Below are 24,076 nucleotides of genomic sequence, written 5' to 3'. Positions count from 1 at the left end.
ATTGATTACTTTCAGCTGATGAACGTACTGCTCAATACAGAATTGAACATATCTTCTTCTTATAGAATTCAGTAAAGCTCAGGAGGACATGTACATGTGTGCACTCGCTGCCTACAGGGACACCTGGTACAGGGAGGTAACTGTGTTAGACATCAGAAGTGTGCAGATAAACGATCAGAGAAACATGATCATGGTTCATAACAGATGTGGAATCAGACTCATCCCCTGCTCTCCTCTTGTCTGTGTAAGGCCTGAGAGTCGACATGAGGTTTATCGTTCAATCTTTGGGTGAAGATTGAAACAGATAAGTGATGTATTCAATCAGGCGAAGAGTCTTGTCTGCTCTTCTGTCAGGAAAGTCTGCACTGCAATGAAGAGCCAGGATTGAGACACAGCCAATGACAAGACAAGTTTCAATCACCTAGAAGTAGGTTGTGCACATGAGAGGAAGAGGTGAAGAAGTAGAGTAACAGTTTCAGTCCAGGTGTTGAGTTTAAATGAGAGGAAATGTAATAACTGTTTTACCTGCTGTTTGTTTTCTTAAACAGATTAATTCCAAAAATGATGTTGGGGCGGGAAAAAAAATAATTGGTCAGAAATACAGTCACCTAAATATGGAGAACATGGAGGCGGTGCTGAATAAATAACTTATAATTACACAGATATGTAAAGGGAGAATAAGAGTCCAGCAGGTGGCGGTACAGCAGCATGGCGCTGTAACACACGGACATGAAGTGACAGCAACAGAAGAAGCCAAGCTGCAGTGTTTAATACAGAGCTCTTTCTCCATCACAGTCAGATGTTCTGCTCATGTGGTGAGTTAAACTTCAGCTTTAATCATAGAATACATTCTGTAAAGCTTTCTTTTTCTTTCTCTGATGTTCTCCAGCCTGGAACATTCCACTCCATGACCTGAGTGCAGGACAAATGCAGTCTTGATGCAGGTCTTTGGCTAGAAGATGGAGTGTGGCACAAAATGGGTAGCTCAGCGGTTAAGGTGTCGGACTAATGATCGAAAGGTCATGGGTTCAAACCCCAGGTCCACCAAGCAGCCACTGCTGGGCCCCTGAGCAAGGCCCTTAACCCTCAATTGCTCAGTTGTTATACATTGAAATAACAATGTAAGTCACTCTGGATAAAGACTTCTGCTAAATGTAAGAATTATTCAGGTGCAGCAGGATGGAGGTTTGCAATGTGTAGGAGTGGAGAACCTGTCAGCTTGCATGCAGGATCATCTTTAATTCATAACCCCAAAATTACAATCATACATTAATATAGTGTTACATTTATTCTGTTCAGCCATTTCAATTAGTTTCTATGTTTTCTGATTTTCTGGTCCAGATATGAGCAACATCCTGTGATGTCTAGAAGAAGCTATAGGAGTGAGGAAAAGACTTCTGATCTCCATAAACACCATCCACAGACAAATGCCTAAAACAATCCACCACTACTCAGACCGGGGGGTGAGTTTTCCTCCAGCAGATCACCTCAGAAAACACCAGCGTCTCCATAGAGGAGAGAAACCGTACCGATGCTCACTGTGTGGAAAGAGTTTTACTCAGCAGAGCACTCTCCAAACTCACCAGCGCATCCACACAGGAGAGAAGCCGTATCACTGCGTCCAGTGTGGAAAACGTTTTAATCAGCAAAATTCTCTCCAGAAACACCAGCGCATCCACACAGGAGAGAAGCCGTATCACTGCTTGGTGTGCGGAAAGAGTTTTAGTCAGCAATGTACTCTCCAACGACACCAGCGCGTCCACACCGGAGAGAAACCGTATCACTGCTCGGAATGTGGGAAGAGTTTCACAGAAAGAGATGATCTCCAGCGACACCAGCGCACTCACACAGGAGATAAACCATACATCTGCTCACAATGTGGGAAGAGCTTCACACAGCAGAGTCATCTCCGGCAACACCAGCGCACTCACACTGGGGAGAAGCCGTATCAGTGCTCTGAGTGCGGGAGGAGTTTCACTGAGAAAGGCCATCTTCAGCGACACCAGCGCATCCACACCGGAGAGAAACCCTACCACTGTTTCCAGTGTGGGAGGAGTTTTATTTCCCCCAGTGTCCTCCGGCAGCACCAGCGCATTCACACTGGAGAGAAGCCGTATCACTGCACACAGTGCGGAAAATGTTTCGCCCAACAGAGTACTTTACAGCAGCACCAGCGCATCCACACCGGAGAGAAACCCTACCATTGCTGTGAGTGTGGCAAGAGTTTCAATCGCAGTAGTCAACTCCAACACCATCGGTGTGTCCAGTGACATTGCGGGTCACGTTAAAGAGGACAAACACACAGCTAATAGCTAATTCATCAAGCTAACATCAACTGTTTACTTCAACTGTACCATTTAGCTTTGGGACTTAATGAGGAACTATGGGGTCAGTGGTTGGATATTTAAGTCACTGTCATTGCTTAACAGGAAGTCCTGAAAATATTTTGAATAGATTTTGAACTATTGTGCTATCAAATCCACCAACCTGGGAGATGCCACACCACACCAGCGAGGCTTCACACCTGTAGTACACCACACCTGTAGTACACCACACCAGCGAGGCTTCACACCTGTAGTACACCACACCTGTAGTACACCACACCTGTAGTACACCACACCAGCGAGGCTCCACACCTGTAGTACACCAACCTGGGAGATGCCACACCACACCAGCGAGGCTTCACACCTGTAGTACACCACACCAGCGAGGCTTCACACCTGTAGTACACCACACCAGCGAGGCTTCACACCTGTAGTACACCACACCTGTAGTACACCACACCAGCGAGGCTCCACACCTGTAGTACACCAACCTGGGAGATGCCACACCACACCAGCGAGGCTTCACACCTGTAGTACACCACACCTGTAGTACACCACACCTGTAGAACACCACACCTGTAGGATGCCACACCTGTAGGATGCCACACCTGTAGAACACCACACCTGTAGAACACCACACCTGGGCAGCTCCACACCTGTAGTACACCACACCTGTAGAACGCCACACCTGTAGAACACCACACCTGTAGGATGCCACACCTGTGAGATGACACTTCCGACATGCCTGTTTATGCATGTTGCATGAAGCTCTATTTAAAATAGTTAAGCTTAATGTGAGCTGGTTACAGAAATGAACTGACTGAACGTCTCTTACTGACTAGCTCTATTTAAATAATTTCTCAATCAAATCTATACAAAATATTTAATATTTGTGTTTACTGAATAAACAGACTTTCTTATTTACACTATTCTCTCTCCTGCTTGTTGGAGTTTTTGTTGAGCTCAGAATTTCCCATGACTTTATTCCACTTTACATTTGTACGAGTTTCTGTTTTCAGTGTTGTCACAGCTAAGGAAAAGGTAAGATGGCTTCATAGATGACCAAAACATTCTGTCCTTCAAGGTACAAGCTAATGTGATGCTAACGTTTATTTCTGATACGTTCATTCACATGTGTATAGGTTTAGAAAAGCCCCATTCAGTAGGTGGAGAATATAAATTAGTGGTGAAAGTGCTCTTGAGAAGATTAGTGATTTCCCTTACACTATCTTTGGTGTGTGTTGCCATAGCAGCAGGCCGAGTTCAGTCCAGAATTGACTGTTCCTGGCTACAGATTCCACACCCCATAATCAGTAGAGTTGAGCTCAAGCCCGGTGTGGGTTCAGGTTTTCACTGTAATCAAGCAGGAGACACTTCTGACACCACCTGTTTAATCAGCTGGGCTCAGGTGTGGTTTCTGTATAAGGTTGCACATCTCTGCAAGTCTTCTGTTTCACAGGAAACAGTTTGATTCGTTACCGGTTCAAAGTTCAGTGCGTAACAAACTTTATTTATTCAACATTCAGTACTAAAATACAGACAGCAGAGACAAACCTTTATTTAATCCCTAAAAAAACATAAAAACTAACATCCCATAACTGTTACTTATTTTTTTTTAGTACACTTTGTGTAAAACCTTAAAATATACAGTGGTATATAAAAGTTTTGGCACCCCTGCACCAATAACACTTTTTTTTTTTTTTTTTTTTTAAATGGAGAAATGTCTTTTATTACAATATTTTATATGAGATACAATGTTGTTAACACATTTACTTTGTATATTATGCAATTAAAAATGAAACACTACTAAGTCAGTATTTAGTGATCCCAACGTTGGCAGATATCATACACACGTTTTTGTAGCCGACTGGAAATCTTTCTCTTCTGGTCGAATGCCTTTGCTCCCTCTCTATCTTGCAGAAAGCTTTGTGGGTTTCACACGTTTTAGATTTAGACAAACATTCAGTATGTTCATGGTACTGTGAAGATACCACATCTATTCTTACATTTACCTGTGGTCTGTGTCACTGGCCGACATACGACCCCATCACAGATCAATCGCCAAGCAACACCGCTAGTAGGATGCCGTTATCCGTAAGTGCTGCCTGTTTTTCTCCACACAAAAAGTCCAGTTTCTAATCATTTCCCGAATTGTCTCTGACTGGTGTAGATGTTGTACCACATGTTTATTTGATTTCCAGGGAACAAGCTGAAGTTTTTTGCTCCTTGTTTTCTGATGGATATTCGTTTGAACGTTTGAATGAATGACATGACTGATTCATAAAACATCCAGACTGTGCCATGTAGCATTATAGCCTGTTTATTGCTTCTGCAGATCTATGATTGAGAAATCGGTGACCAGCCAACTAAAGAACCGCCTTACAATAAACAGGAGGCATACAGTAAATGCATACAGACACTCTCAGCTCTGCAGACCTCCCCTGTTTGGTCTTTTTATACCTGGTATGATGTTAGGTATAAGGGATGTTGGGTATAAGGGATGTTAGGTATAAGGGATGTTAGGTATAAGGGATGTGGTACCTAGTGGTGAAGATGTTGGATTACTGATCAGAAGGTTCAAAGGAGCAAATCCCAGGTCCACCATGCTGTCACTGCTGGGCCCCTGAGCAAGGCCCCTAACTCTCAATTGCTCAGTTGTATACAATGAAATAAAATGTAAGTCACTCTGGAAAAGGGCGTCTGCTAAATGCTGCAAATGTAAATGTATGAAAATGTAAACAGGTTTATGTTTAAATAAAGTCTCTCTTTAATCTTTGTTCTAGTGTCACTCCATTTAGTAGGGATTTGTGACATGTATGTGTGTGACGTTTACCTGCTGGACGCTCATTAGCATCCAGTAACCGGGTCTAAACTGTGTGCTAACTGAGCTTTAACACAACGATGGAGCTAATGAGAAAACAGTTGTAAACTTGTGGAGCAGGAATCTCAGCATGGTACTGACCCATAAGAGGAGGTCTGGGTTTAACTGTTCTGGAAGTCTGCTACGATTCCCATGAAGTGAACACGACTCCTTTTGGGGTCCACACGCTTTCAGGAAGGAAAGTGCACGAGTTTTAGTCAATGAGGAGATCATTAGTTTCCACAAGACACGTGTACCATGAGTGTCAGGGGAACACTGTGGGACACGGAAGAGCCGAGATGTCTTACTGCAAAGAACAGAAAATCTGGTGAGCCATTCTGTGTTCTCCATGAGGGTTTGTGATGATGTCACATGAACTCAAATGAACCAGGATTCAAATTCAATAGAATCAAGTGAGTCTGATTCCACACCAAGACTGGATCACACTCAGGTTCTGACCACAGAAACTGTGTGAAAACCAACATGGCCTCAGTAAAGGCCATGTGCTACAAAAATACTGCCTTTGTACAAGCTATGAGTTTACTCTGAAGTTCCAGAGTAAATGTCCTCAGCGCTGGACTTTTCTCCTGCGTGAAGGCGCTGGTGGAGTTGGAGTGTATTTTTACGATTAAAACTCTTCCCACACAGTGAGCATTGATACGGTTTCTCTCCAGTGTGTATGTGCTGGTGTCGGTGGAGCGTACTTTGTTGAGCGAACGTCTGTCCACACTCCGAACACTGAAACGGCCTTTCTCCTGTGTGAATGCGGTGGTGCTGCTGCAGCGTATTCATCCGGCTGAAACTCTTTCCACACTCCGTACAGAAGTACGGCTTCTCGCCGGTGTGAGTCCGCTGATGTCCTTGTAGAGTTTTCTTCTGATGAAAACTCTTTCCACACTCTGAGCAATGATAAAGATTCTCTCCTGTGTGAAGTCGCTGGTGTTCTTTGAGAGTACCATTTTCACTAAAACTCATCCCACACTGAATACAGTGAAACGGTTTCTCTCCGGTGTGAACACGCTGGTGTCGCTGTACAGCATTCTTGCGAGTAAAACTCTTCCCACACTCCGAGCACTGATATGGTTTTTCTCCGGTGTGAATTCTCTGATGCGTTTGGAAATTCTGCTGATGCGTAAATCTCTTTCCGCACCACGTACAATGGTAGGGTTTTTCTCCGGTGTGAACCCGCTGGTGTTGTTGGAGATTACTCTCCTGAGTAAAACTCTTCCCACACTGTGTGCACTGAAACGGCTTCTCTCCAGTGTGAATCCGATGATGTTTTTGGAGGTCGCCCAGTCTAGCAAAACTCTTCCCACAGACCGAACAATGGTGGATTTTTTTCCACATGACTTTGGGTGAGGTCTTACTTAGGAGACTCCTGCCCTGACTACTACAACTGACTGTGGACAGTTTCTCAGACTTCATTTCTCCAGAGATCTGAAGCCTTCCTGAAGCTGTGTCATCTCTCAGTGTGTTTGTGGAGGTCAGGTCCAGAGGTGTCTGAAACTGGACAAAAGGATCAGGAGACGACCGGTGACAGAACATCACTCCTTTCTGGACCAGAAAAGAAAAAAAAGTTAGAGACTCAATTTTATATGCATTAAATTATTATGAGTAGATAAAATAATAGACAAAAAAACCCCACCCAATATGAATTTGTAGTTACCAGAGTCAGTCACTCAACAGTGCACTTGAACCTGTGCACAGTGTTGATCTTCTGCTAGTCATGTGCTTACTGTGACATCACCGGTATTATGTATTATTCACATGGAAGTAAGTGTCATTCACTAACATACACACACCAGTGCTGAAGGTAAAATTCTTCATATGGCACTGACTATGATCCTCGATCTTTAAACCCAATTAGTTTGGTGAAGGTCTTACTGAGGACTGAGTACTAGACTGACCATGGACAGCTTCTCAGAACTGATTTCTCCAGAGATCTGAAGCCTTCCTGAAGCTGTGTCATCTCTCAATGTGTTTGTGGAGGTCAGGTCCAGAGGTGTATGAAACTGGACAAAAGGAACAGGAGATGACCGGTGACAGAACATCACTTCTTTCTGGTTCAAAAAAATAGAAACAAGAAAAAACAACTCAAGTTAAGAAACATAAAAACATTTAGAGAGAATGGGTTCTTCATCTTCTCCTTTTGGCTTTTCCTGTTAGGAGTCGCCACAGCGAACCGTCTTTCTCCACCTAACTCCATCCTCGTCATCCTCTACTCACATCAAATCCATGTCCTCTTTCAACACATCCATATATCTCCTACTTGTCCTTCCTCTTGACCTCTTACCTGCAGCTCCATGTCCAACATCCTTCTACCAATATAATCATCTCCCTCCTCTGTACATGTCTCACTCTAGTCTCTCTGACCTTGTTCTCCTGACATCCTCATACAGCACCATAGCTCCACTCTGCAGCTCCACCTGACCAACTCTGTACTTCTCCATTAACATTCTCAGAGCATAAATAGCATCAGTCATGCTCTTTCTGGTCATGAAGCCATACTGCTGCTCAAAAATATCCACTTCCTTCCTTAGCCTAGCTTCCACTGCTCTGTCCCATAGCTTCATTGTGTGGCTCATCAACTACGTACCTCTGTAGTTGCTAAAATTCTGCACATCACCCTCGTTCTTAAAGATCAGAACTAGAACACTTCTCCATTCCTCAGGCATCTTCTCACTCTCTAAAATCCTGTTGAACAATCAAGATAGAAACTGCCCTGCTGTCTCTCCTTTGCCCCTTTACCACCGAGGCAGTTTGAGTGCAGGTTTGGAGCCTAATTTAGAACCAGTCCTTTCTGTTTCGACCGCCAAAGCACCGGCTCTGAACCAGGAAAAGTGGCTCTTAAGTAGCACCAAAACGTTGCTGGTCTAGACTTAAGTACCGCTTGTGTCAGGGGCTGAGGGCGGGGCTGTGGGCGGGGCTACTGTTAGAGCCTTTGATAATGTCCCTTAAGTACACTAATGTTTTATACACTTTTACTTTACTGCAATATAATCACTTATCAGCACACATGATAGTAGGTAGCTACATGCTAATGCTAACTTTTTTCTGTATTAATGATAAAATAATGTTAAGTACTTTCTCCATCACAACCTCTGTTTATACAGATTACACGGAGCCGCACATACACGTCGGATTCGTGGCGTTTGGGTGTTAATGTAGGTTCACAAAGCCATGAGCATTAACAGTAAAGTAACATCCACCATTGTTGTTGTTGTGTTTGTGTTTGTCGCTGCTGCGCTAACGTCGCTGTGTAACGTGACACGTATACAGTGACGTCACACTCGGCTCTGTGACGCTCTCTAACTGATGGAAAGGTAAACCGGTTTTAGGAGGATCGCCAGTGGAACCAACTTCGAACCAGCACCAGCACGAGCTCTGAACCAACACACGGTTCTTTTTGGTGGAAAAGGGGTACTAGACACTTCCAAACATCCACATGTGTGACATCTGTCACCAAAAGACTTTCCACTTCTATCCTTTCTAATCTTTCCTAATTCCTGCTCTACAATATTAATTTCTTTTGATCTTATTTTCCCCATTCATCATTAGAGAGCACTGGTTTTTTCTGGAGTTAATACAGTAATCCCTCGCCACTTCGCCGTTCAGGTTTTGCGGCCTCGGTGCAAAAATATTCATCCAAAAATAAAAATAAAAACGGTTTCCCAGGATGTCAGACAAAGAGAGGAACTATCTCAGAGGCTTTGTACATACCCACAGGCACTCAGACAAGGCACATGATTGGTTCCCTGTGCACGATCTGAGCTGATTGGCTGTGCATCATCGCATCCTCTCCCAGCTTCTTCCCTTGTTGTATCTCGTCACTCTTGTTCACGCTGTCAACTGTGTCTCGCGTATTGTGTTCAAATTAACTTTTCGTTAAGCCCTTACGATGCCTCCTAAGCGCCGTGCCCCTGCGAAAGATTCCTCTAGTGAGCCGAAGAGGAAGATGATGACCATCAGTGAAAAGGTCGAACTTAGGGCCAATCCTACTTTGTGGATTTTCACCTATTGCGAGGGGTTCATCACATTAACCGCGATAAACGAGGGATCACTGTACGATACTTTCTCCCTTTTCTCTCAAAAGTTCTCAACTCCTGAAATTTATCTGATTCTGTTAATCTCCCTTCTACCAGATCTCAAAGGTTCTCTGTGAGATTTAGACCCGATTACTGGAAAGGCCTGTGGAGAACAGTGAACTCATCGTCACGTTTACAAAACCAGTTCAAGACGACTTCTGCTTTGTAACCTGGTGCATCATCATACTGGACGTAGCCATTGGTAATTTGTGGTCATGATGGGATAAACATACTCAGCAGACTATACTTAAATAGTCTGTAGCATTATCTGATGATTGGTTGGTGATAACAGCCCAAAGTATGACAAGAAACCATTCCCAACTCCATTACATCTCCACAAGCCTAGACTCTTGACACCTACACATGTGCTCCTCAGAAGAAACCCAGGTTCATCAGACCAGCACACATTTTACCATCTTCAGTTGTCCAGTTTAAAATGATCACAAGCAGGCAATAAATTCAGTAACTAACAATTCAGGCAGGATTCACCAACCTCTGTGTGGCAGAAGGTGGGATTGGTCAGAATTCCATGATGAGCATCACTACCTTGTAAATTCATGCTTATGGAGCAGGACCAGCTGACCCTGATTTTGGATCAAGATGAAGAAAAGATGACTTAATATTTAGGGTTACTGCAACTTACTGTGTACAGGTCAGATTTGCTCTCTCCAGACATCTGAAGCCTATCTGAAGCAGTGGCATCTCTCGATGAGTTTGTGCAGGTCAGGTCAAGGGGTGTGTGGAACTGGACACAAGAAGCAGGAGACGACTTGCAACAAAACATCATTCCTTTCTGAAGCACAAAAATGGAAATGAAATAAGTTAGAAACTCATTTTTGAATAGGCAAAGAAAACTCTATTACATATAGAAATACAATACAATAAAATTGACATGCCATTGCACTGGATAACTTGTCATTAGGAAAAGGCAGCTGATGACATCTCTGTATAATGAATGAGTTTTCAAACCTTAAGCTAAAAAAAAAAGCAGAAACCAGGTTCTCTAAATAGACAACAACCTCTCTAAGGATCTGAAAATGAAATTTAATTCAAATTCTAAAATATCAATAATGACTTAATGTGAAAAAAGTCAGGAGTGTCAATCTGTGTGCACGTCACTGATAGTGTTCATTCTGTCACCTACTTTTAATTTAGTCTTAGTCTTAGGCCAAATGTCCTTGTTAGTTTTAGTCTTATTTATTCATTCATATATTTTTTTTGTTAGTCAAGTTTTGTTAGTCGACTAAAAGTCTCGTCATTTTAGTCTAGCTTTAGTCTTTTTTAAAATAACACATTAATGCTGATTAATGAAAAGCCTGAGATCAAAACTGTAGGTGTACAGTGTGTGTGTGTGTGTGTGTGTGTGTGTGTGTGTGTGTGTGTGAGTGTGTGTATGTGTGTGTGTGTGTGTGTGTGTGTGAGTGTGTGTATATATATATATATATATATATATATATATATATATATATATATATATATATATATATATATATATATATATATATATGTAAATGACCAACTTAATACAAGTTATACATGGTATTACACACACCATTATAGATGATATTTGGAGCAATATTACATGTAATTATTAAGCTTGATTACTTACATATTTACTTTTAAGCCTAATTATTAATGTTGATTATGATGTGATTGTGACAGGGGAAGAGGTTTCAGGTTGGGGGGTAAAGAGTTTTTTCTGTCACACACTTTTGAATAAGAAACAATATCAAGGCTATAAAACTTGTCAAAACTCCGAATGACAAAAGTATCAGTGAGAAGTTGAGAACACGTTTAAACAGTACACACACTCGGACTTTAAACAGTACACACACTCGGACTTTAAACAGTACACACACTTGGACTTTATACAGTACACACACTTGGACTTGATGCACATCACATGTTTTACTTTACTGATACTGCTTTTAATCCTAATGTAAAGACCGGTCATCGGGACATCAGCTGTCATGTACAATAAAAGCGCAGACAGGAAATATCATTTAACACAAAAACGAATTGTGGACGAATTCTTTCTACGCACAACTATAACACACCGTTGCCATGTAAAACAGAGCGTTGCCATGGACACACAGGGTTCTAACCGTAGAGACGGAGCGCACTATGTTCTTTAGCGGAAGCAACACAATTAGGTGTATACAAACAGGCGTATGAGACCTGTAACGAGCAACAGCGCGCAGCCGCGAACTGAATAAAGGCGTAACAGCTGATGAAAAAACTGAGACAATTGTAGACGAAAATGAAGAGAGATTTTATCTTAGTTTTTATTTTATACAAAACATTTTCATCTCGTCTTTTTTCGTCAACAATAATGCATGTTAATTTAGTCTTAGTCAGCGTTTTGGACAGTGGTGCAGTCTCGTCATCGTCTCGTCTTAGTCATGAAAAAAAAAAAAAGGTTACAGATGTCGTCTCGTCTCGAAATTATCACTAGTCACTGATGACCTGACATGGTCCCTTCTTCACACTAATATAGTGGTGAAATGTGCTTCAGTCCCCAAGAGTACAGCACACTTAGTTACATACAGTTAGGATCTGCACTTTACCTATACTTACTAGGCCTACCCCCCCCCCTTCTCCTTCTCCCATTTATTCACTTGATAAATAAAAACTTAAAGGTGGGGTGCACGATGTTTCAGAAATGATTCAGAAAACTGAGCATTTTAACAAAACAAACGTGTAGCCAATGAGCATAAAGGGGCGTGTCTTGTCAATATGCGGTGGTGTCTGACATTAGCCTCTGCCGTTACCTCTGCCTCGGGTTCTAGGTGTTGAACGTCGTCTTCCACGTGAAACGGAGCTAAACATTTCACACTACAACACACACTACAACACACACTACATAAACACATCTGTATCACCACAGTATTACTCATTGTGTTCATTTACTGATAAAAATCTCCCCTCGGCCAGCTGCCCCAACAGGTCCCGCCATAATATTCGCCTGGGTTACGTATGTATGTGTGGGGCGGAGCTATAAAAACAGGGGTGGGACCCACCGCACCTTTAATTTAGTTATCTAGAACTAACCAAAAAACTTTCATGACATCAGTATACATACATATATTCCCCTCCGAAAGTACTGGAAAGACAAGACCAACTGTTTTGTGTTTGTTATACACCGAGGACATTTTATTTAAAAGAAAGAAAAAAGAGGGAAAGATAGAACAGAATTTCAGTGTATTCAATGCAAGGCACTGCACAGGTCACTAGCATTCTTCTGCTCCAAATGTGGCCACCCAAGCTTTCTGAACACGTCATTATCATGCTGGAACAAGTTTGGGCCCAGTCTCTTTGTTCCTGTGAAGGGAACTCGTTATACAAAGACATTTTATACAATCCTGAACAACAGCTTTTTGTTCACACTCCCCATATTGATGCAATCCCCAGTCATACTGCACCTTGTTTACATCATACACAATACTTCACTACACACTGCACCATCACACTACCAGCTGACACCCCACTAATATCTTACACTCACGGTTTACTCAGTGTTTATAGACACTATATAGCACTATAAGTGTATGTAAACACCTGACCGTCGCCTGTATGAGCTTGTTGAACATCCCGTTTCAGATCCATGAGCATTAATATGGATTCTGTTCTGTAATTTCTGCAGTAACAGCCTCCATGCTTCTGGCTTTCCACTAGAATCTGGAACATGGCTCTGGGGATTAGTGCCCATTCAGCCACAGGAGCATTAATGAGGCCTGACAGTGATGTCAGATGAGGAGGCCTGAAGTTCAGACTGCATTCCAAATCAATCCCAAAGGTGTTGAGTGGTGTCGAGGCCAGGGCTCTGTGCAGGACGCTTTATTTCGTCAACAACAACCTTGGCAAGCCATAAAGTCTTAATAAAGTCTCTTTGTGCTCAGCAGCACATTCATGCTGGAACAGGTTTGGACCGGTTTGTTCCAGTTTGTTCCGTAATGATCAGGTGTCCACAGGCCACATAGTGTATGATATGTATTACCAGTATTAGTATTTTTTCTAAATGTCTTTGTTAAAAAAGCATGAAAGTCATGTTGTAAGCGTTAATGTGACTAGTTTGTGCAGTAAGCATTATATCGGCTGAGTCCAAACATTATATTACTTTTTATTCACTTCTGATTTTACAATCATGTTCTATTTTCAATAGCCATAATATACACAATATATGTAATGATTATGTGCATTATATTACACTAAGAGTCCAAACCCTGTTCCAGCATGACAACGTCACTGTACACAAAGCAGCTTCATGGTTTGATGAGTTTGGTGTGAAAAAACATGCATGTCCTGCACAGAGCCCTGACCTCAGCCCTACTCGACACCTTCGGAATAATCAACAACTACATTGAGATTCCCGACCCGTCCACATGGTGACACAACAACCAGCTGAATGACAACAAATAAATAGTTATCACCTGTATCAATCTGGTCATCACCTGTAGAAATCAGATTATTATTCCTGGCTGTTCAGCTGTCAGACTTCCTATTTTTGTACCAACAGCATTCTCCAAAAGGCACAGCAATGTTCTTTCTGAAGAGACGTCAGGAGTACAGTAACCATGATGCACTATTAAAACCATCTGACGTAACTTGCACAATACTGCATGCAGTGTCCTGTGTAATAGCTTTACCTCCACCCATGTGAAATCTCTCTCCATGGTGTAGTCCTGTGTGTAGTGTACTATCTGTGTGTTCCACCTCATGCATCTGTATGGTCGTGATGCTGTACCATAAGAAGTTCATTATTTGCAATTCTTCCTTTTCTTCTTTAGCTTAGAATAATCAGAGGATAAATGTCTGTTCTTATATGATGTCCATGCTACAATGATGATGCTGAGCCCTCCTGCCACACGGAGCTCGCTCCAGCCTCCACATTTATAAGCACCTTAAATGGACTGAACAACCTGATCTGTAGTGAATTTGGTATGATAATGAGCCTCAGATTTTTATTTATGACCCAATGCATCGTGAGGTTCTTCCACATCTGCACCAGTGAATGCATTCTAACTGGTTTTATAATGAATTGTAAACATAAAGGAAATTATTAATCGCTTCAGAGTGTTTCCCTGGTGTATAAATGTGCTATATGAGCTTGTGGACATGTTATTCAGAAGCATGGCCATTAATATGGATTTTGCTCCATGCTTCTGAGAAGGTTTTCCATTAGATTCTGGACCATGGCTGTGGGGATTTGACCCAGGTGAGGATTCCTATGGTGTAGTGTTGAGTGGTGTTGAGGTCAGGGCTCTGTGCAGGACACTCAACCTCTTCCACTCCAACCTTAACACACCATGTCTTTATAAACCTCCCTTTGTGCACTGAGGCACTTTAATGCCTGGAACTGGTTTGGTCCGGTTTGCTGAATGGAGATACTCTACAGTCAGAGATACACAACAGTCTGAGGAAGACACACATGGGGTTGTGATGCTACACATCCTAATGGCCACAGGGTGAATACTGAACGTAAACACCAGTTTCTACATGTGATGGTACAGTAATGAAGTACAGGTTAGGGCACCTAAAGACCTTCTCATTAATATTTTGAAGTTTATGTTAATGTGATGTACCATAAAATTATGGACATTATATCGGCTCGGTCCTAACAGTATGCGAGGGACAATTACTTTACTGTGCATTTACTTCACCTCTAGATGTTTTTGATATATACATATATATATAAAACATTTTCTCTGTATTAGTCACACAGAGAGACTATATGACCAAAAGTATGTGCACCCTGACCACCACAGCCATTTGTGTTTCTTCAGCAAACTGTTAGCACAAGGACTGAAGCACACAATTGTATAGAATGTCTCAGTGTGCTGTAGCCTTACAGTTTCCCTCAGAACTAAGAGGCCCAAACATGTTCCAGCATGACAATGCCCGTGTGCACTGTGGAGAATGTCTGGGTAATGGCTTTCCTCCCACCCCTGTGAAAGCTCCTGTCCAGTCCTGCTTGTAATAACATATGTTTATATGCACTTTAACTGTATGAGCAGAACTCTGTAGTGCAAAAACATTTCTTTGTCTCTTGCATACTCTGTATTCTGGAACCACTTAAACTTGGCAGACTGTGTGCCTCCTCGCCTGACCTCACTAATGCTCCTGTGGCTGAATTGGCAAATCCCCACAGCCACGTTTCAAAAGCTAGGGGAAAGCCTTTCCAAAAGCTAGAGGATATTCTAGAAGCACAGGAGGAATAAATCTGGAACAGAATCTTCGACTAGACATACTGTATAGGTTTGATGGTCACGTGTCTGTATACTTGTAGCTTTACAGTGCACTTTAAATGCTATATCAGCAAGACCCAGGGCATTCCTGAGATCCTGGCCTGCTATATCCTGTCATCAGTGCCAATGACTCTGGAGAGTTCTGCAGTACGTGGTCCAGAACCTGCAGCACCTTATTCTTATTGTCATATACACAACACTTCACTACACACTGCACCATCACACTACCAGCTGACACCCCACTAATATCTTACACTCACTGTTTACTCAGTGTTTATAGACACTATATAGCACTATAAGAGTTGGTAAACACCTGACCGTCGCCTGTATGAGCTTGTTGAACATCCCGTTTCAGATCCATGAGCATTAATATGGATTCTGTTCTGTAATTTCTGCAGTAACAGCCTCCATGCTTCTGGCTTTCCACTAGAATCTGGAACATGGCTCTGGGGATTAGTGCCCATTCAGCCACAGGAGCATTATGGAGGTCGAGCACTGACGTCAGATGAGGAGGCCTGGAGTGCAGACTGCATTCCAATTCAATCCCAAAGGTGTTGAGTGGTGTCGAGGCCAGGGCTCTGTGCAGGACACGATCTCTTCCACTCCAACCTTAACACACCATGTCGTTGCTAAGACACGTTTGGGTCGGTTTGTCTCAGTGAAGAGAAATCTTAATGTTACGGCCTACAACATCTTTTGTCCACTTTATTACTTAATTACAGATCACCTGTACTTTCATGCTGTTATCTAATCAGCCAACCTGAAAATGTGGCAGCAGCACAATGTATAAAATCATGCAGATGCAGGTCAAGAGCTTACGGTAATATTTAATATCTCTGTGACTATGACTCTGAGCTCAAACAGCTTGTTGTCGCTGATCTCCTGCTGGGATTTTCACAAAAAACGTCTCTAGATTTTACACAGGAAGGTGAGGAAAAACAGAAAACATGGTTCACCTGTGGACATCTGCTTTAGACTCTCCGTCTTATCCACTAAGCACCAACAGCATTCTCAAAAAGACACAAGAATGTCTGTGTTTTCTGAAAAGACTTCAGAAGGTTTGGAGTGGTCTACACTCCAGTCTTGTGTGTTGTATGGACTTTATGTTAAGTGTGAAGACAGAACACTTCTTCTCATGTACACTGTATTCTGGAAACATTTGACAAGAAAGTGAACTTGGATGCATTGGAATGCTGACCGTGTGCCAGGCTCCTCGCCCGACCTCACTAATGCTCTCATGGTTGAATGAACACAAATCCTCACAGCCAGGCTTTAAAATTCATAGCACTTCACTACATACTGCATCATCACACTAAACCTGAACACCACATAGGGCTGTGATACACGAGGACACAAAGACGTATTTGATTTTTATTTGATTTGTAATCTTATTGTTCCCACTTATTAGTATAAAGTTACTTAAACCGGTGTTTAGTTAACGTCATGATCTTTTTGTCATCAGTTCCAAAGAAGACATAGTGTATGATCATGTGACTATAACATTTCTCCATATGTCCGAGCGCTGCCATCAGCTGTACAAGCCTGCACGACATCCCATGGGTGTTAATATGGTTTTCCCTTTGAACACGGCTGTAACAGCCTCCGGTCTTCTGAGAGGGCTTTCCCCTCGTATCTGGAGCATGGCTGTGGGGATTTGTGTTCATTCAGCCACAAGAGCATTAGTGAGGTTGGGTAGAAACAGGAGGTCATGCTGGAACAGGATCAGGCTGGTTTTTCCAGTTAAGGGGAATGTTAATACTACACAATACTACATCTTACATCTTTGTGGTAACCATTTGGGGAGGAACCACATATGGGTCTGACAGTCATTACAGTCTCTGGGGCTACTTTCATTCACTTGTAAAGGCCTGTGCACTCCTGACCATCGCACCCTTATGTGTGCACCTTAAAATGTTACACTGGTCTTTGTAACAGTTTGACAGAACGTCACTGTGTAGCTTCACAATCTCCTTCAGTGGAGTGCGTGATGAGGTGAAGGCTGGAGTGGTGAAGAACTCGAGGGTCGTGTTCAGAGCCCTGACTCTAACTCAACCCCACTGAACCCCTTTGGGATGCAGACTGTGTGTCTGATCTCACAGCCAGTGTGTCTGATCTCACAGCCAGTGTGTCTGATCTCACAGCCAGTGTGTCTGATCTCACAGCCAGTGTGTCTAATCTCACAGCCAGTGTCTGATCTCACAGCCAGTGTGTCTGATCTCACAGCCAGTGTGTCTGATCTCACAGCCAGTGTGTCTGATCTCACAGCCAGTGTGTCTGATCTCACAGCCAGTGTGTCTGATCTCACAGCCAGTGTCTGATCTCACAGCCAGTGTGTCTGAGCTCACAGCCAGTATGTCTGATCTCACAGCCAGTATGTCTGATCTCACAGCCAATGTGTCTGAGCTCACACCCAGTGTGTCTGATCTCACAGCCAGTATGTCTGATCTCACAGCCAGTGTCTGATCTCACAGCCAGTGTGTCTGATCTCACAGCCAGTGTGTCTGATCTCACAGCCAGTGTGTCTGATCTCACAGCCAATGTGTCTGAGCTCACAGCCAATGTGTCTGATCTCACAGCCAATGTGTCTGATCTCACAGCCAGTATGTCTGATCTCACAGCCAGTATGTCTGATCTCACAGCCAGTATGTCTGATCTCTCAGCCAATGTGTCTGAGCTCACACCCAGTGTGTCTGATCTCACAGCCAGTATGTCTGATCTCACAGCCAGTGTGTCTGATCTCACAGCCGGTATGTCTGATCTCACAGCCAGTGTGTCTGATCTCACAGCCAGTGTCTGATTTCACAGCCAGTGTGTCTGATCTCACAGCCAGTGCGTCTGATCTCACAGCCAGTGCGTCTGATCTCACAGCCAGTGCGTCTGATCTCACAGCCAGTGCGTCTGATCTCACAGCCAGTGCGTCTGAGCTCACAGCCAGTGCGTCTGATCTCACAGCCAGTGCGTCTGAGCTCACAGCCAGTGCGTCTGATCTCACAGCCAGTGCGTCTGAGCTCACAGCCAGTGCGTCTGATCTCACAGCCAGTGCGTCTGATCTCACAGCCAGTGCGTCTGAGCTCACAGCCAGTGCGTCTGATCTCACAGCCAGTGTCTGATCTCACAGCCAGTGTCTGATCTCACAGCCAGTATGTCTGATCTCACAGCCAGTATGTTTAATCTCACAGCCAATTTGTCTGATCTAAGCTTCTTATAGCAGCAAAGAGGGACATGTACATTAAGGTCAATGGTGTATAAACCTTAATATCACCAGAGATGTTTAATGAAGCTGAGAACAGACAGTGATGTAGACAGTAATGTAGACAGACAGTGATGTAGGCATGATGTAGACAGACAGTGATGTAGACAGTGATGTAGACAGACAGTGATGTAGACAGTGATGTAGATAGTGATGTAGACAGTGATGTAGACAGACAGTGATGTAAACGGTGATGTAGACAGACAGTGATGTAGACAGGCAGTGATGTAGACAGACAATGATGTAGACAGACAATGATGTAGACAGACAGTGATGTAGACAGACAGTGATGTAGACAGACAGTGATGTAGACAGACAGTGATGTAGACAGATGTGATGTAGACAGTGATGTAAACAGACAGTGATGTAGACAGTGATGTAGACAGATGTGATGTAGACAGTGATGTAGACAGACAATGATGTAGACAGACAGTGATGTAGACAGTGATTTAGACAGACAGTGATGTAGACAGATGTGATGTAGACAGTGATGTAAACAGACAGTGATGTAGACAGTGATGTAGACAGTGATGTAGACAGTGATGTAGACAGACAGTGATGTAGACAGTGATGTAGAGAGTGATGTAGACAGATGTGATGTAGACAGTGAGGTAAACAGACAGTGATGTAGACAGTGATGTAGACAGACAGTGATGTAGATAGACAGTGATGTAGACAGACAGTGATGTAAACAGACAGTGATGTAGACAGTGATGTAGACAGTGATGTAGACAGGCAGTGATGTAGACAGGCAGTGATGTAGACAGGCAGTGATGTAGACAGTGATGTAGGCAGACAGTGATGTAAATAGACAGTGATAGACAGACAGTGATGTAGACAGTGATGTAGACAGTGATGTAGACAGACAGTGATGTAGACAGACAGTGATGTAGACAGTGATGTAGACAGACAGTGATTTAGACAGTGATGTAAACAGACAGTGATGTAGACAGTGATGTAGATAGTGATGTAGACAGACAGTGATGTAGACAGTGATGTAGACAGACAGTGATGTAGACAGTGATGTAGATAGTGATGTAGACAGTGATGTAGACAGACAGTGATGTAGACAGACAGTGATGTAAACAGACAGTGATGTAGACAGACAGTGATGTAGACAGTGATGTAGACAGTGATGTAGACAGTGATGTAGACAGTGATGTAGACAGACAGTGATGTAAACAGACAGTGATGTAGACAGACAGTGATGTAGACAGACAGTGATGTAGACAGACAGTGATTTAGACAGACAGTGATGTAAACAGTGATGTAAACAGTGATGTAGGCAGTGATGTAGATAGTGATGTAGACAGTGATGTAAACAGACAGTGATGTAGACAGACAGTGATGTAGACAGTGATGTAGACAGTGATGTAGACAGACAGTGATGTAGACAGACAGTGATGTAGACAGACAGTGATTTAGACAGACAGTGATGTAGACAGACAGTGATGTAGATAGTGATGTAGACAGACAGTGATGTAGACAGACAGTGATGTAAACAGACAGTGATGTAGACAGACGGTGATGTAGACAGTGATGTAGACAGTGATGTAGACAGACAGTGATGTAGACAGACAGTGATGTAGACAGACAGTGATGTAGACAGACAGTGATGTAGATAGTGATGTAGACAGTGATGTAGACAGTGATGTAGACAGTGATCCCCCCCGTGCCCCAGCCTAGGGTTAGTTTATGACCCTAAAGCTGTTCAGGATGAGTTCATGTGTATAAGTCAGGAACAGCAGCTGATCTTACCTCCGTGTGTGGAGCAGGAAGTTCTGATGTGACTGATGACGAACTCCCACACAGCGACACGTCCAGCTTCGGCTCTCTGTACGGAATCCCAGCGTTTCTACACAAAGTCGGGGAGATCGGCGCTCTGACCACGTGACCGGTGACGTCAGTGGCACCCGACGTCACACCGGAAGAGGTTTTACCGAATTCGAAAGTTTTGGCGCTTTCACGGTATTTCACATATTAAAGTGTGTGTGTGTGTGTGTGTGTGTGTGTGTGTGTGTGTGTGTGTGTGTGTGTGTGTGTGTGTGTGTGTGTGGCAGAGAGAGAGAGAGCGAGACGGGGGGAGAAAGGGGAGCGAGACACAGAGAGAGAGAGAGAGAGAGAGAGAGAAGGAGAGGGGGGGTGAAAGACAGAGAGATAGAGAGACATAGAAAGAGAGGGAGGGAGAGATACAGAGAGATACAGACAGAGACAGAGAGGGGAGAGACAGAGAGAGAGATACACAGAGAGAGAGAGAGTGTGTGTTACAGTGTGTTACAGTCTTGTGTGTTTGCCTACTGATTTAAAGGTCATGAGTTCGAATCCCAGGTCCACCAAGTCAAGAAGCTGCCACTGGGCCCCTGAGCAAGGCCCTTAACCCTCAATTGTTCAGTTGTATACATTGAAATAAAATGTAAGTCATTCTGGATGAAGGCTTCTGCTAAATGCTGTAAATGTAAGATATAAAGCCACTGAAGAGGATGCTGAGCTAGTGAAGGTGGACGTTATAGGTTCTTACTTCATCACACTGAGGAGCTGAAGCTATCCACTGTACTTCTGAGAGGAAAACATTTTACTGTCACTTCTATACACTGTATATATGACATAAACGACACATTTACTGACATATACACTGTATATATGACATAAACACATTTACTGACATATACACTGTATATATGACATAAATGACACATTTACTGACATATACACTGTATATATGACATAAATGACACATTTACTGACATATACACTGTATATATGACATAAACAACACATTTACTGACATATACACTTTATATATGACATAAACAACACATTTACTGACATATACACTTTATATATGACATAAACAACACATTTACTGAAGCACTTTAGCAGAAAAATGATGAATACAGAGTTTTCAGACACACAAGGGTTTAAACCTACGAAGGCTTTACATTTCTGACTGCAGTAGTTACTGCGCACCACCAGAGGTCGCCGTAATCCCGCTGTCATTGCGCAGAAATCAGAAACGCCTTCGTGTAAAGATGATTCACAACAACAAATAAAAAAATGAAAGAGAATTTAAGAGAAGTATAGAAACAGAAAATACTGCAGACTTAGGCAGGAAGGAATTAGATCCTCAGGAGCTCTTGGTAGCTCAATTCCTCTGGACTACAAACTGTAAAATAGACATTATTTCCTGTCACCTAAATGAGGATGAGGTTCACTTGTCTCTGGTTCCTCTCAAGGTTTCTTCCTCATACCATCTCAGGGAGTTTTTCCTCATTACCATCACCTCAGATGTGATCATTAGAGATAAATGTTAGAGATAAATAGTAACTAAAAATATAAACTTTAAACTTTTCTAAAACACTTTTTTTAAATGTCTATTTTGTTTCCATACTTCTGTAAAGCTGCTTTGAGACAATGTGAATAGTTAAAACAGACTTACTCTACATTATTATTTAGGCTGTCCCTCACATGAAACTTGGTGTGAGTGAAAAATCAAAATATCAACCAGCTGGAACCACTGGAGGTTCATCTTGACCTCAGATGGTGCTGAGCCGTTCCTGAGACACTGCCATGTGCTGGTTTGGATGGTCAGATACTGTATGATAATCACAAGGTTGGGATGAGGTCAGCCGGCAGACTTAGCTGTGGTTCCTCACGTTTAACTGGAACAATGGTGCAGCTGGAACCAAAAATGAGGTTCCACACTCTTGCCACACTGTGAGCAGTGGGTGGTGTTGGTGGTGGTGTTACAGATGGTATTGATTCCCACAGCTCTATTTCTCTACTCTTCCCTTTTCTCACTGTACCCCATCTCCCTTCAGTCATTATCCTATAGTTATATATGATGGGTAGAATATTGTGTTCTATTGTGTTCTATGTTTTAGTTTTATCTTATAATGAAAACCCAATAACACAATCTGAAATAAACAGGACCTTCCATGTACGTATGGTGATGAGATACTGACAATATCACGTGTGTATCCTTATTGTTAAAGCACTTTGGATTCAAGTTTCAGCCAAATGAGGTGAATGTAAAAGCGTCACTGAGCAACAGACTAAGGGATTCATTTAAACTCCTCCAATAAAGACACAAGAAGCTTTTATTTTTAATTCAAGACCATTCAATTGTTTGACAGTGTGCTTTAACTCTCTACATTTGATTATATTGTCTTCTGGTAAAGTAGGTTCCTGTCTTTTGTATACTATCTGCTTAACTCACTTTGTTCTAGAGTAGTGTGATTTGAATCGTGTTATATTCTATAGCATTGTTGATTTTTATAGTGTTGGTTTTTGTTGTTCTCTCAGCTGATTAATCAGGAGTAGTTTCAGTCTCCCTTAAGGTGTGAATTGGGGGCAGGGCTTACCTATTTAAATTGAAGGTTCTCCTTGTTAGTAGCTCTCTCTCTCTCTAACATTAGTGTCTAGTACTGTCTTGATATATTCTACCATACCTCAATTCTCACTCTTGTTTGACTACAAATATGTGCCTTAAACCCATCTCTGTACTCAAGGCCTACCCTCGCAGACGCTCTCATCCACAAAGCAGAGGTCACAATCCCAATAACCTCATCTACCCTCCTCTGTTGTGTAAGTCTCAAACAGTAGTGGTAGGTGGGCTCTGGAATTGTCAGTCTGCGGTAAAGAAAGCTGATTTTATCTCTGCTTTAACTTCCCATTACTCCTTTGATTTTCTTGCTCTAACAGAAACCTGGATATCCCCACAGAACACTGCTACACCAGCTGCTCCATCCTCTGCCTATGCTTTCTCTCACTCACCATGAGAAACAGGCAGGGGTGGTGGTACAGGTTTATTGTTGTCAAAGAAATGGTGCTTTAAACCTCTACTCTTCTCTAATTTAACCATCTCTTCTTTTGAATTTCATGCCATTTCAGTTACCTCTCCTATCAACCTTGTTATTATTGTTGTCTACCACCCTCCTGGTCCCCTAGGAAACTTCCTGGAAGAAATGGACTCACTGCTTAGTGCTTTCCCTTCCGATAGCTCCCCCCTGACAGTGCTTGGTGACTTCAACCTCCCCTCTGACAAGCTACATTCTTCTTCCCTCCTGTCTCTTCTCGACTCTTTCTCCCTCACACTCAACAGCTACATCCCCACACACAAAGGAGGAAATGTCCTGGACCTGGTTTTCACCCGTCCTTCTCCAGCTACAGATGTGACTGCTACCCCACTCCACGTCTCTGATTATCACCTGGTATCCTTCACCATCACTCTACCTATCTTACCTAGAACTACCTCTCACCCCCTCGCTCTTACTCGCCGCAACCTTCACTCTGTCTCACCTTCATCTGTAGCT

General features: G+C 42.8%; 2 protein-coding genes across 2 annotated transcripts; one reads left to right on the top strand and one right to left on the bottom strand.

Moving 5' to 3' along the window:
• The first annotated feature begins 165 nt into the window (after positions 1-165).
• On the top strand, positions 166-3,069 carry LOC113640184 (zinc finger protein 239-like). The gene is made up of 2 exons (XM_027142566.2): positions 166-1,121; positions 1,342-3,069. Exon 2 carries the CDS (start codon positions 1,428-1,430, stop codon positions 2,268-2,270), a length of 843 nt encoding a protein of 280 aa, XP_026998367.1. The 5' UTR covers positions 166-1,121; positions 1,342-1,427; the 3' UTR covers positions 2,271-3,069.
• Positions 3,070-3,853: 784 nt separating this feature from the next.
• LOC113640181 (zinc finger protein OZF-like) lies at positions 3,854-20,736 on the bottom strand. The gene is made up of 4 exons (XM_047814313.1): positions 20,523-20,736; positions 9,913-10,062; positions 7,092-7,244; positions 3,854-6,738 (listed from the first exon to the last, which is right to left on the bottom strand). The coding sequence occupies exons 2-4, from the start codon at positions 10,054-10,056 to the stop codon at positions 5,725-5,727; spliced, it is 1,311 nt and encodes a 436-aa protein (XP_047670269.1). The 5' UTR covers positions 10,057-10,062; positions 20,523-20,736; the 3' UTR covers positions 3,854-5,724.
• Positions 20,737-24,076: the final 3,340 nt, after the last annotated feature.

Source organism: Tachysurus fulvidraco, chromosome 1 (genome assembly GCF_022655615.1).
Source record: "Tachysurus fulvidraco isolate hzauxx_2018 chromosome 1, HZAU_PFXX_2.0, whole genome shotgun sequence".
Classification (NCBI taxonomy): domain Eukaryota; kingdom Metazoa; phylum Chordata; class Actinopteri; order Siluriformes; family Bagridae; genus Tachysurus; species Tachysurus fulvidraco.
The sequence above is the reverse complement of the archived record's forward strand: the minus strand, read 5'-3'. Positions and strand labels throughout refer to the sequence as shown.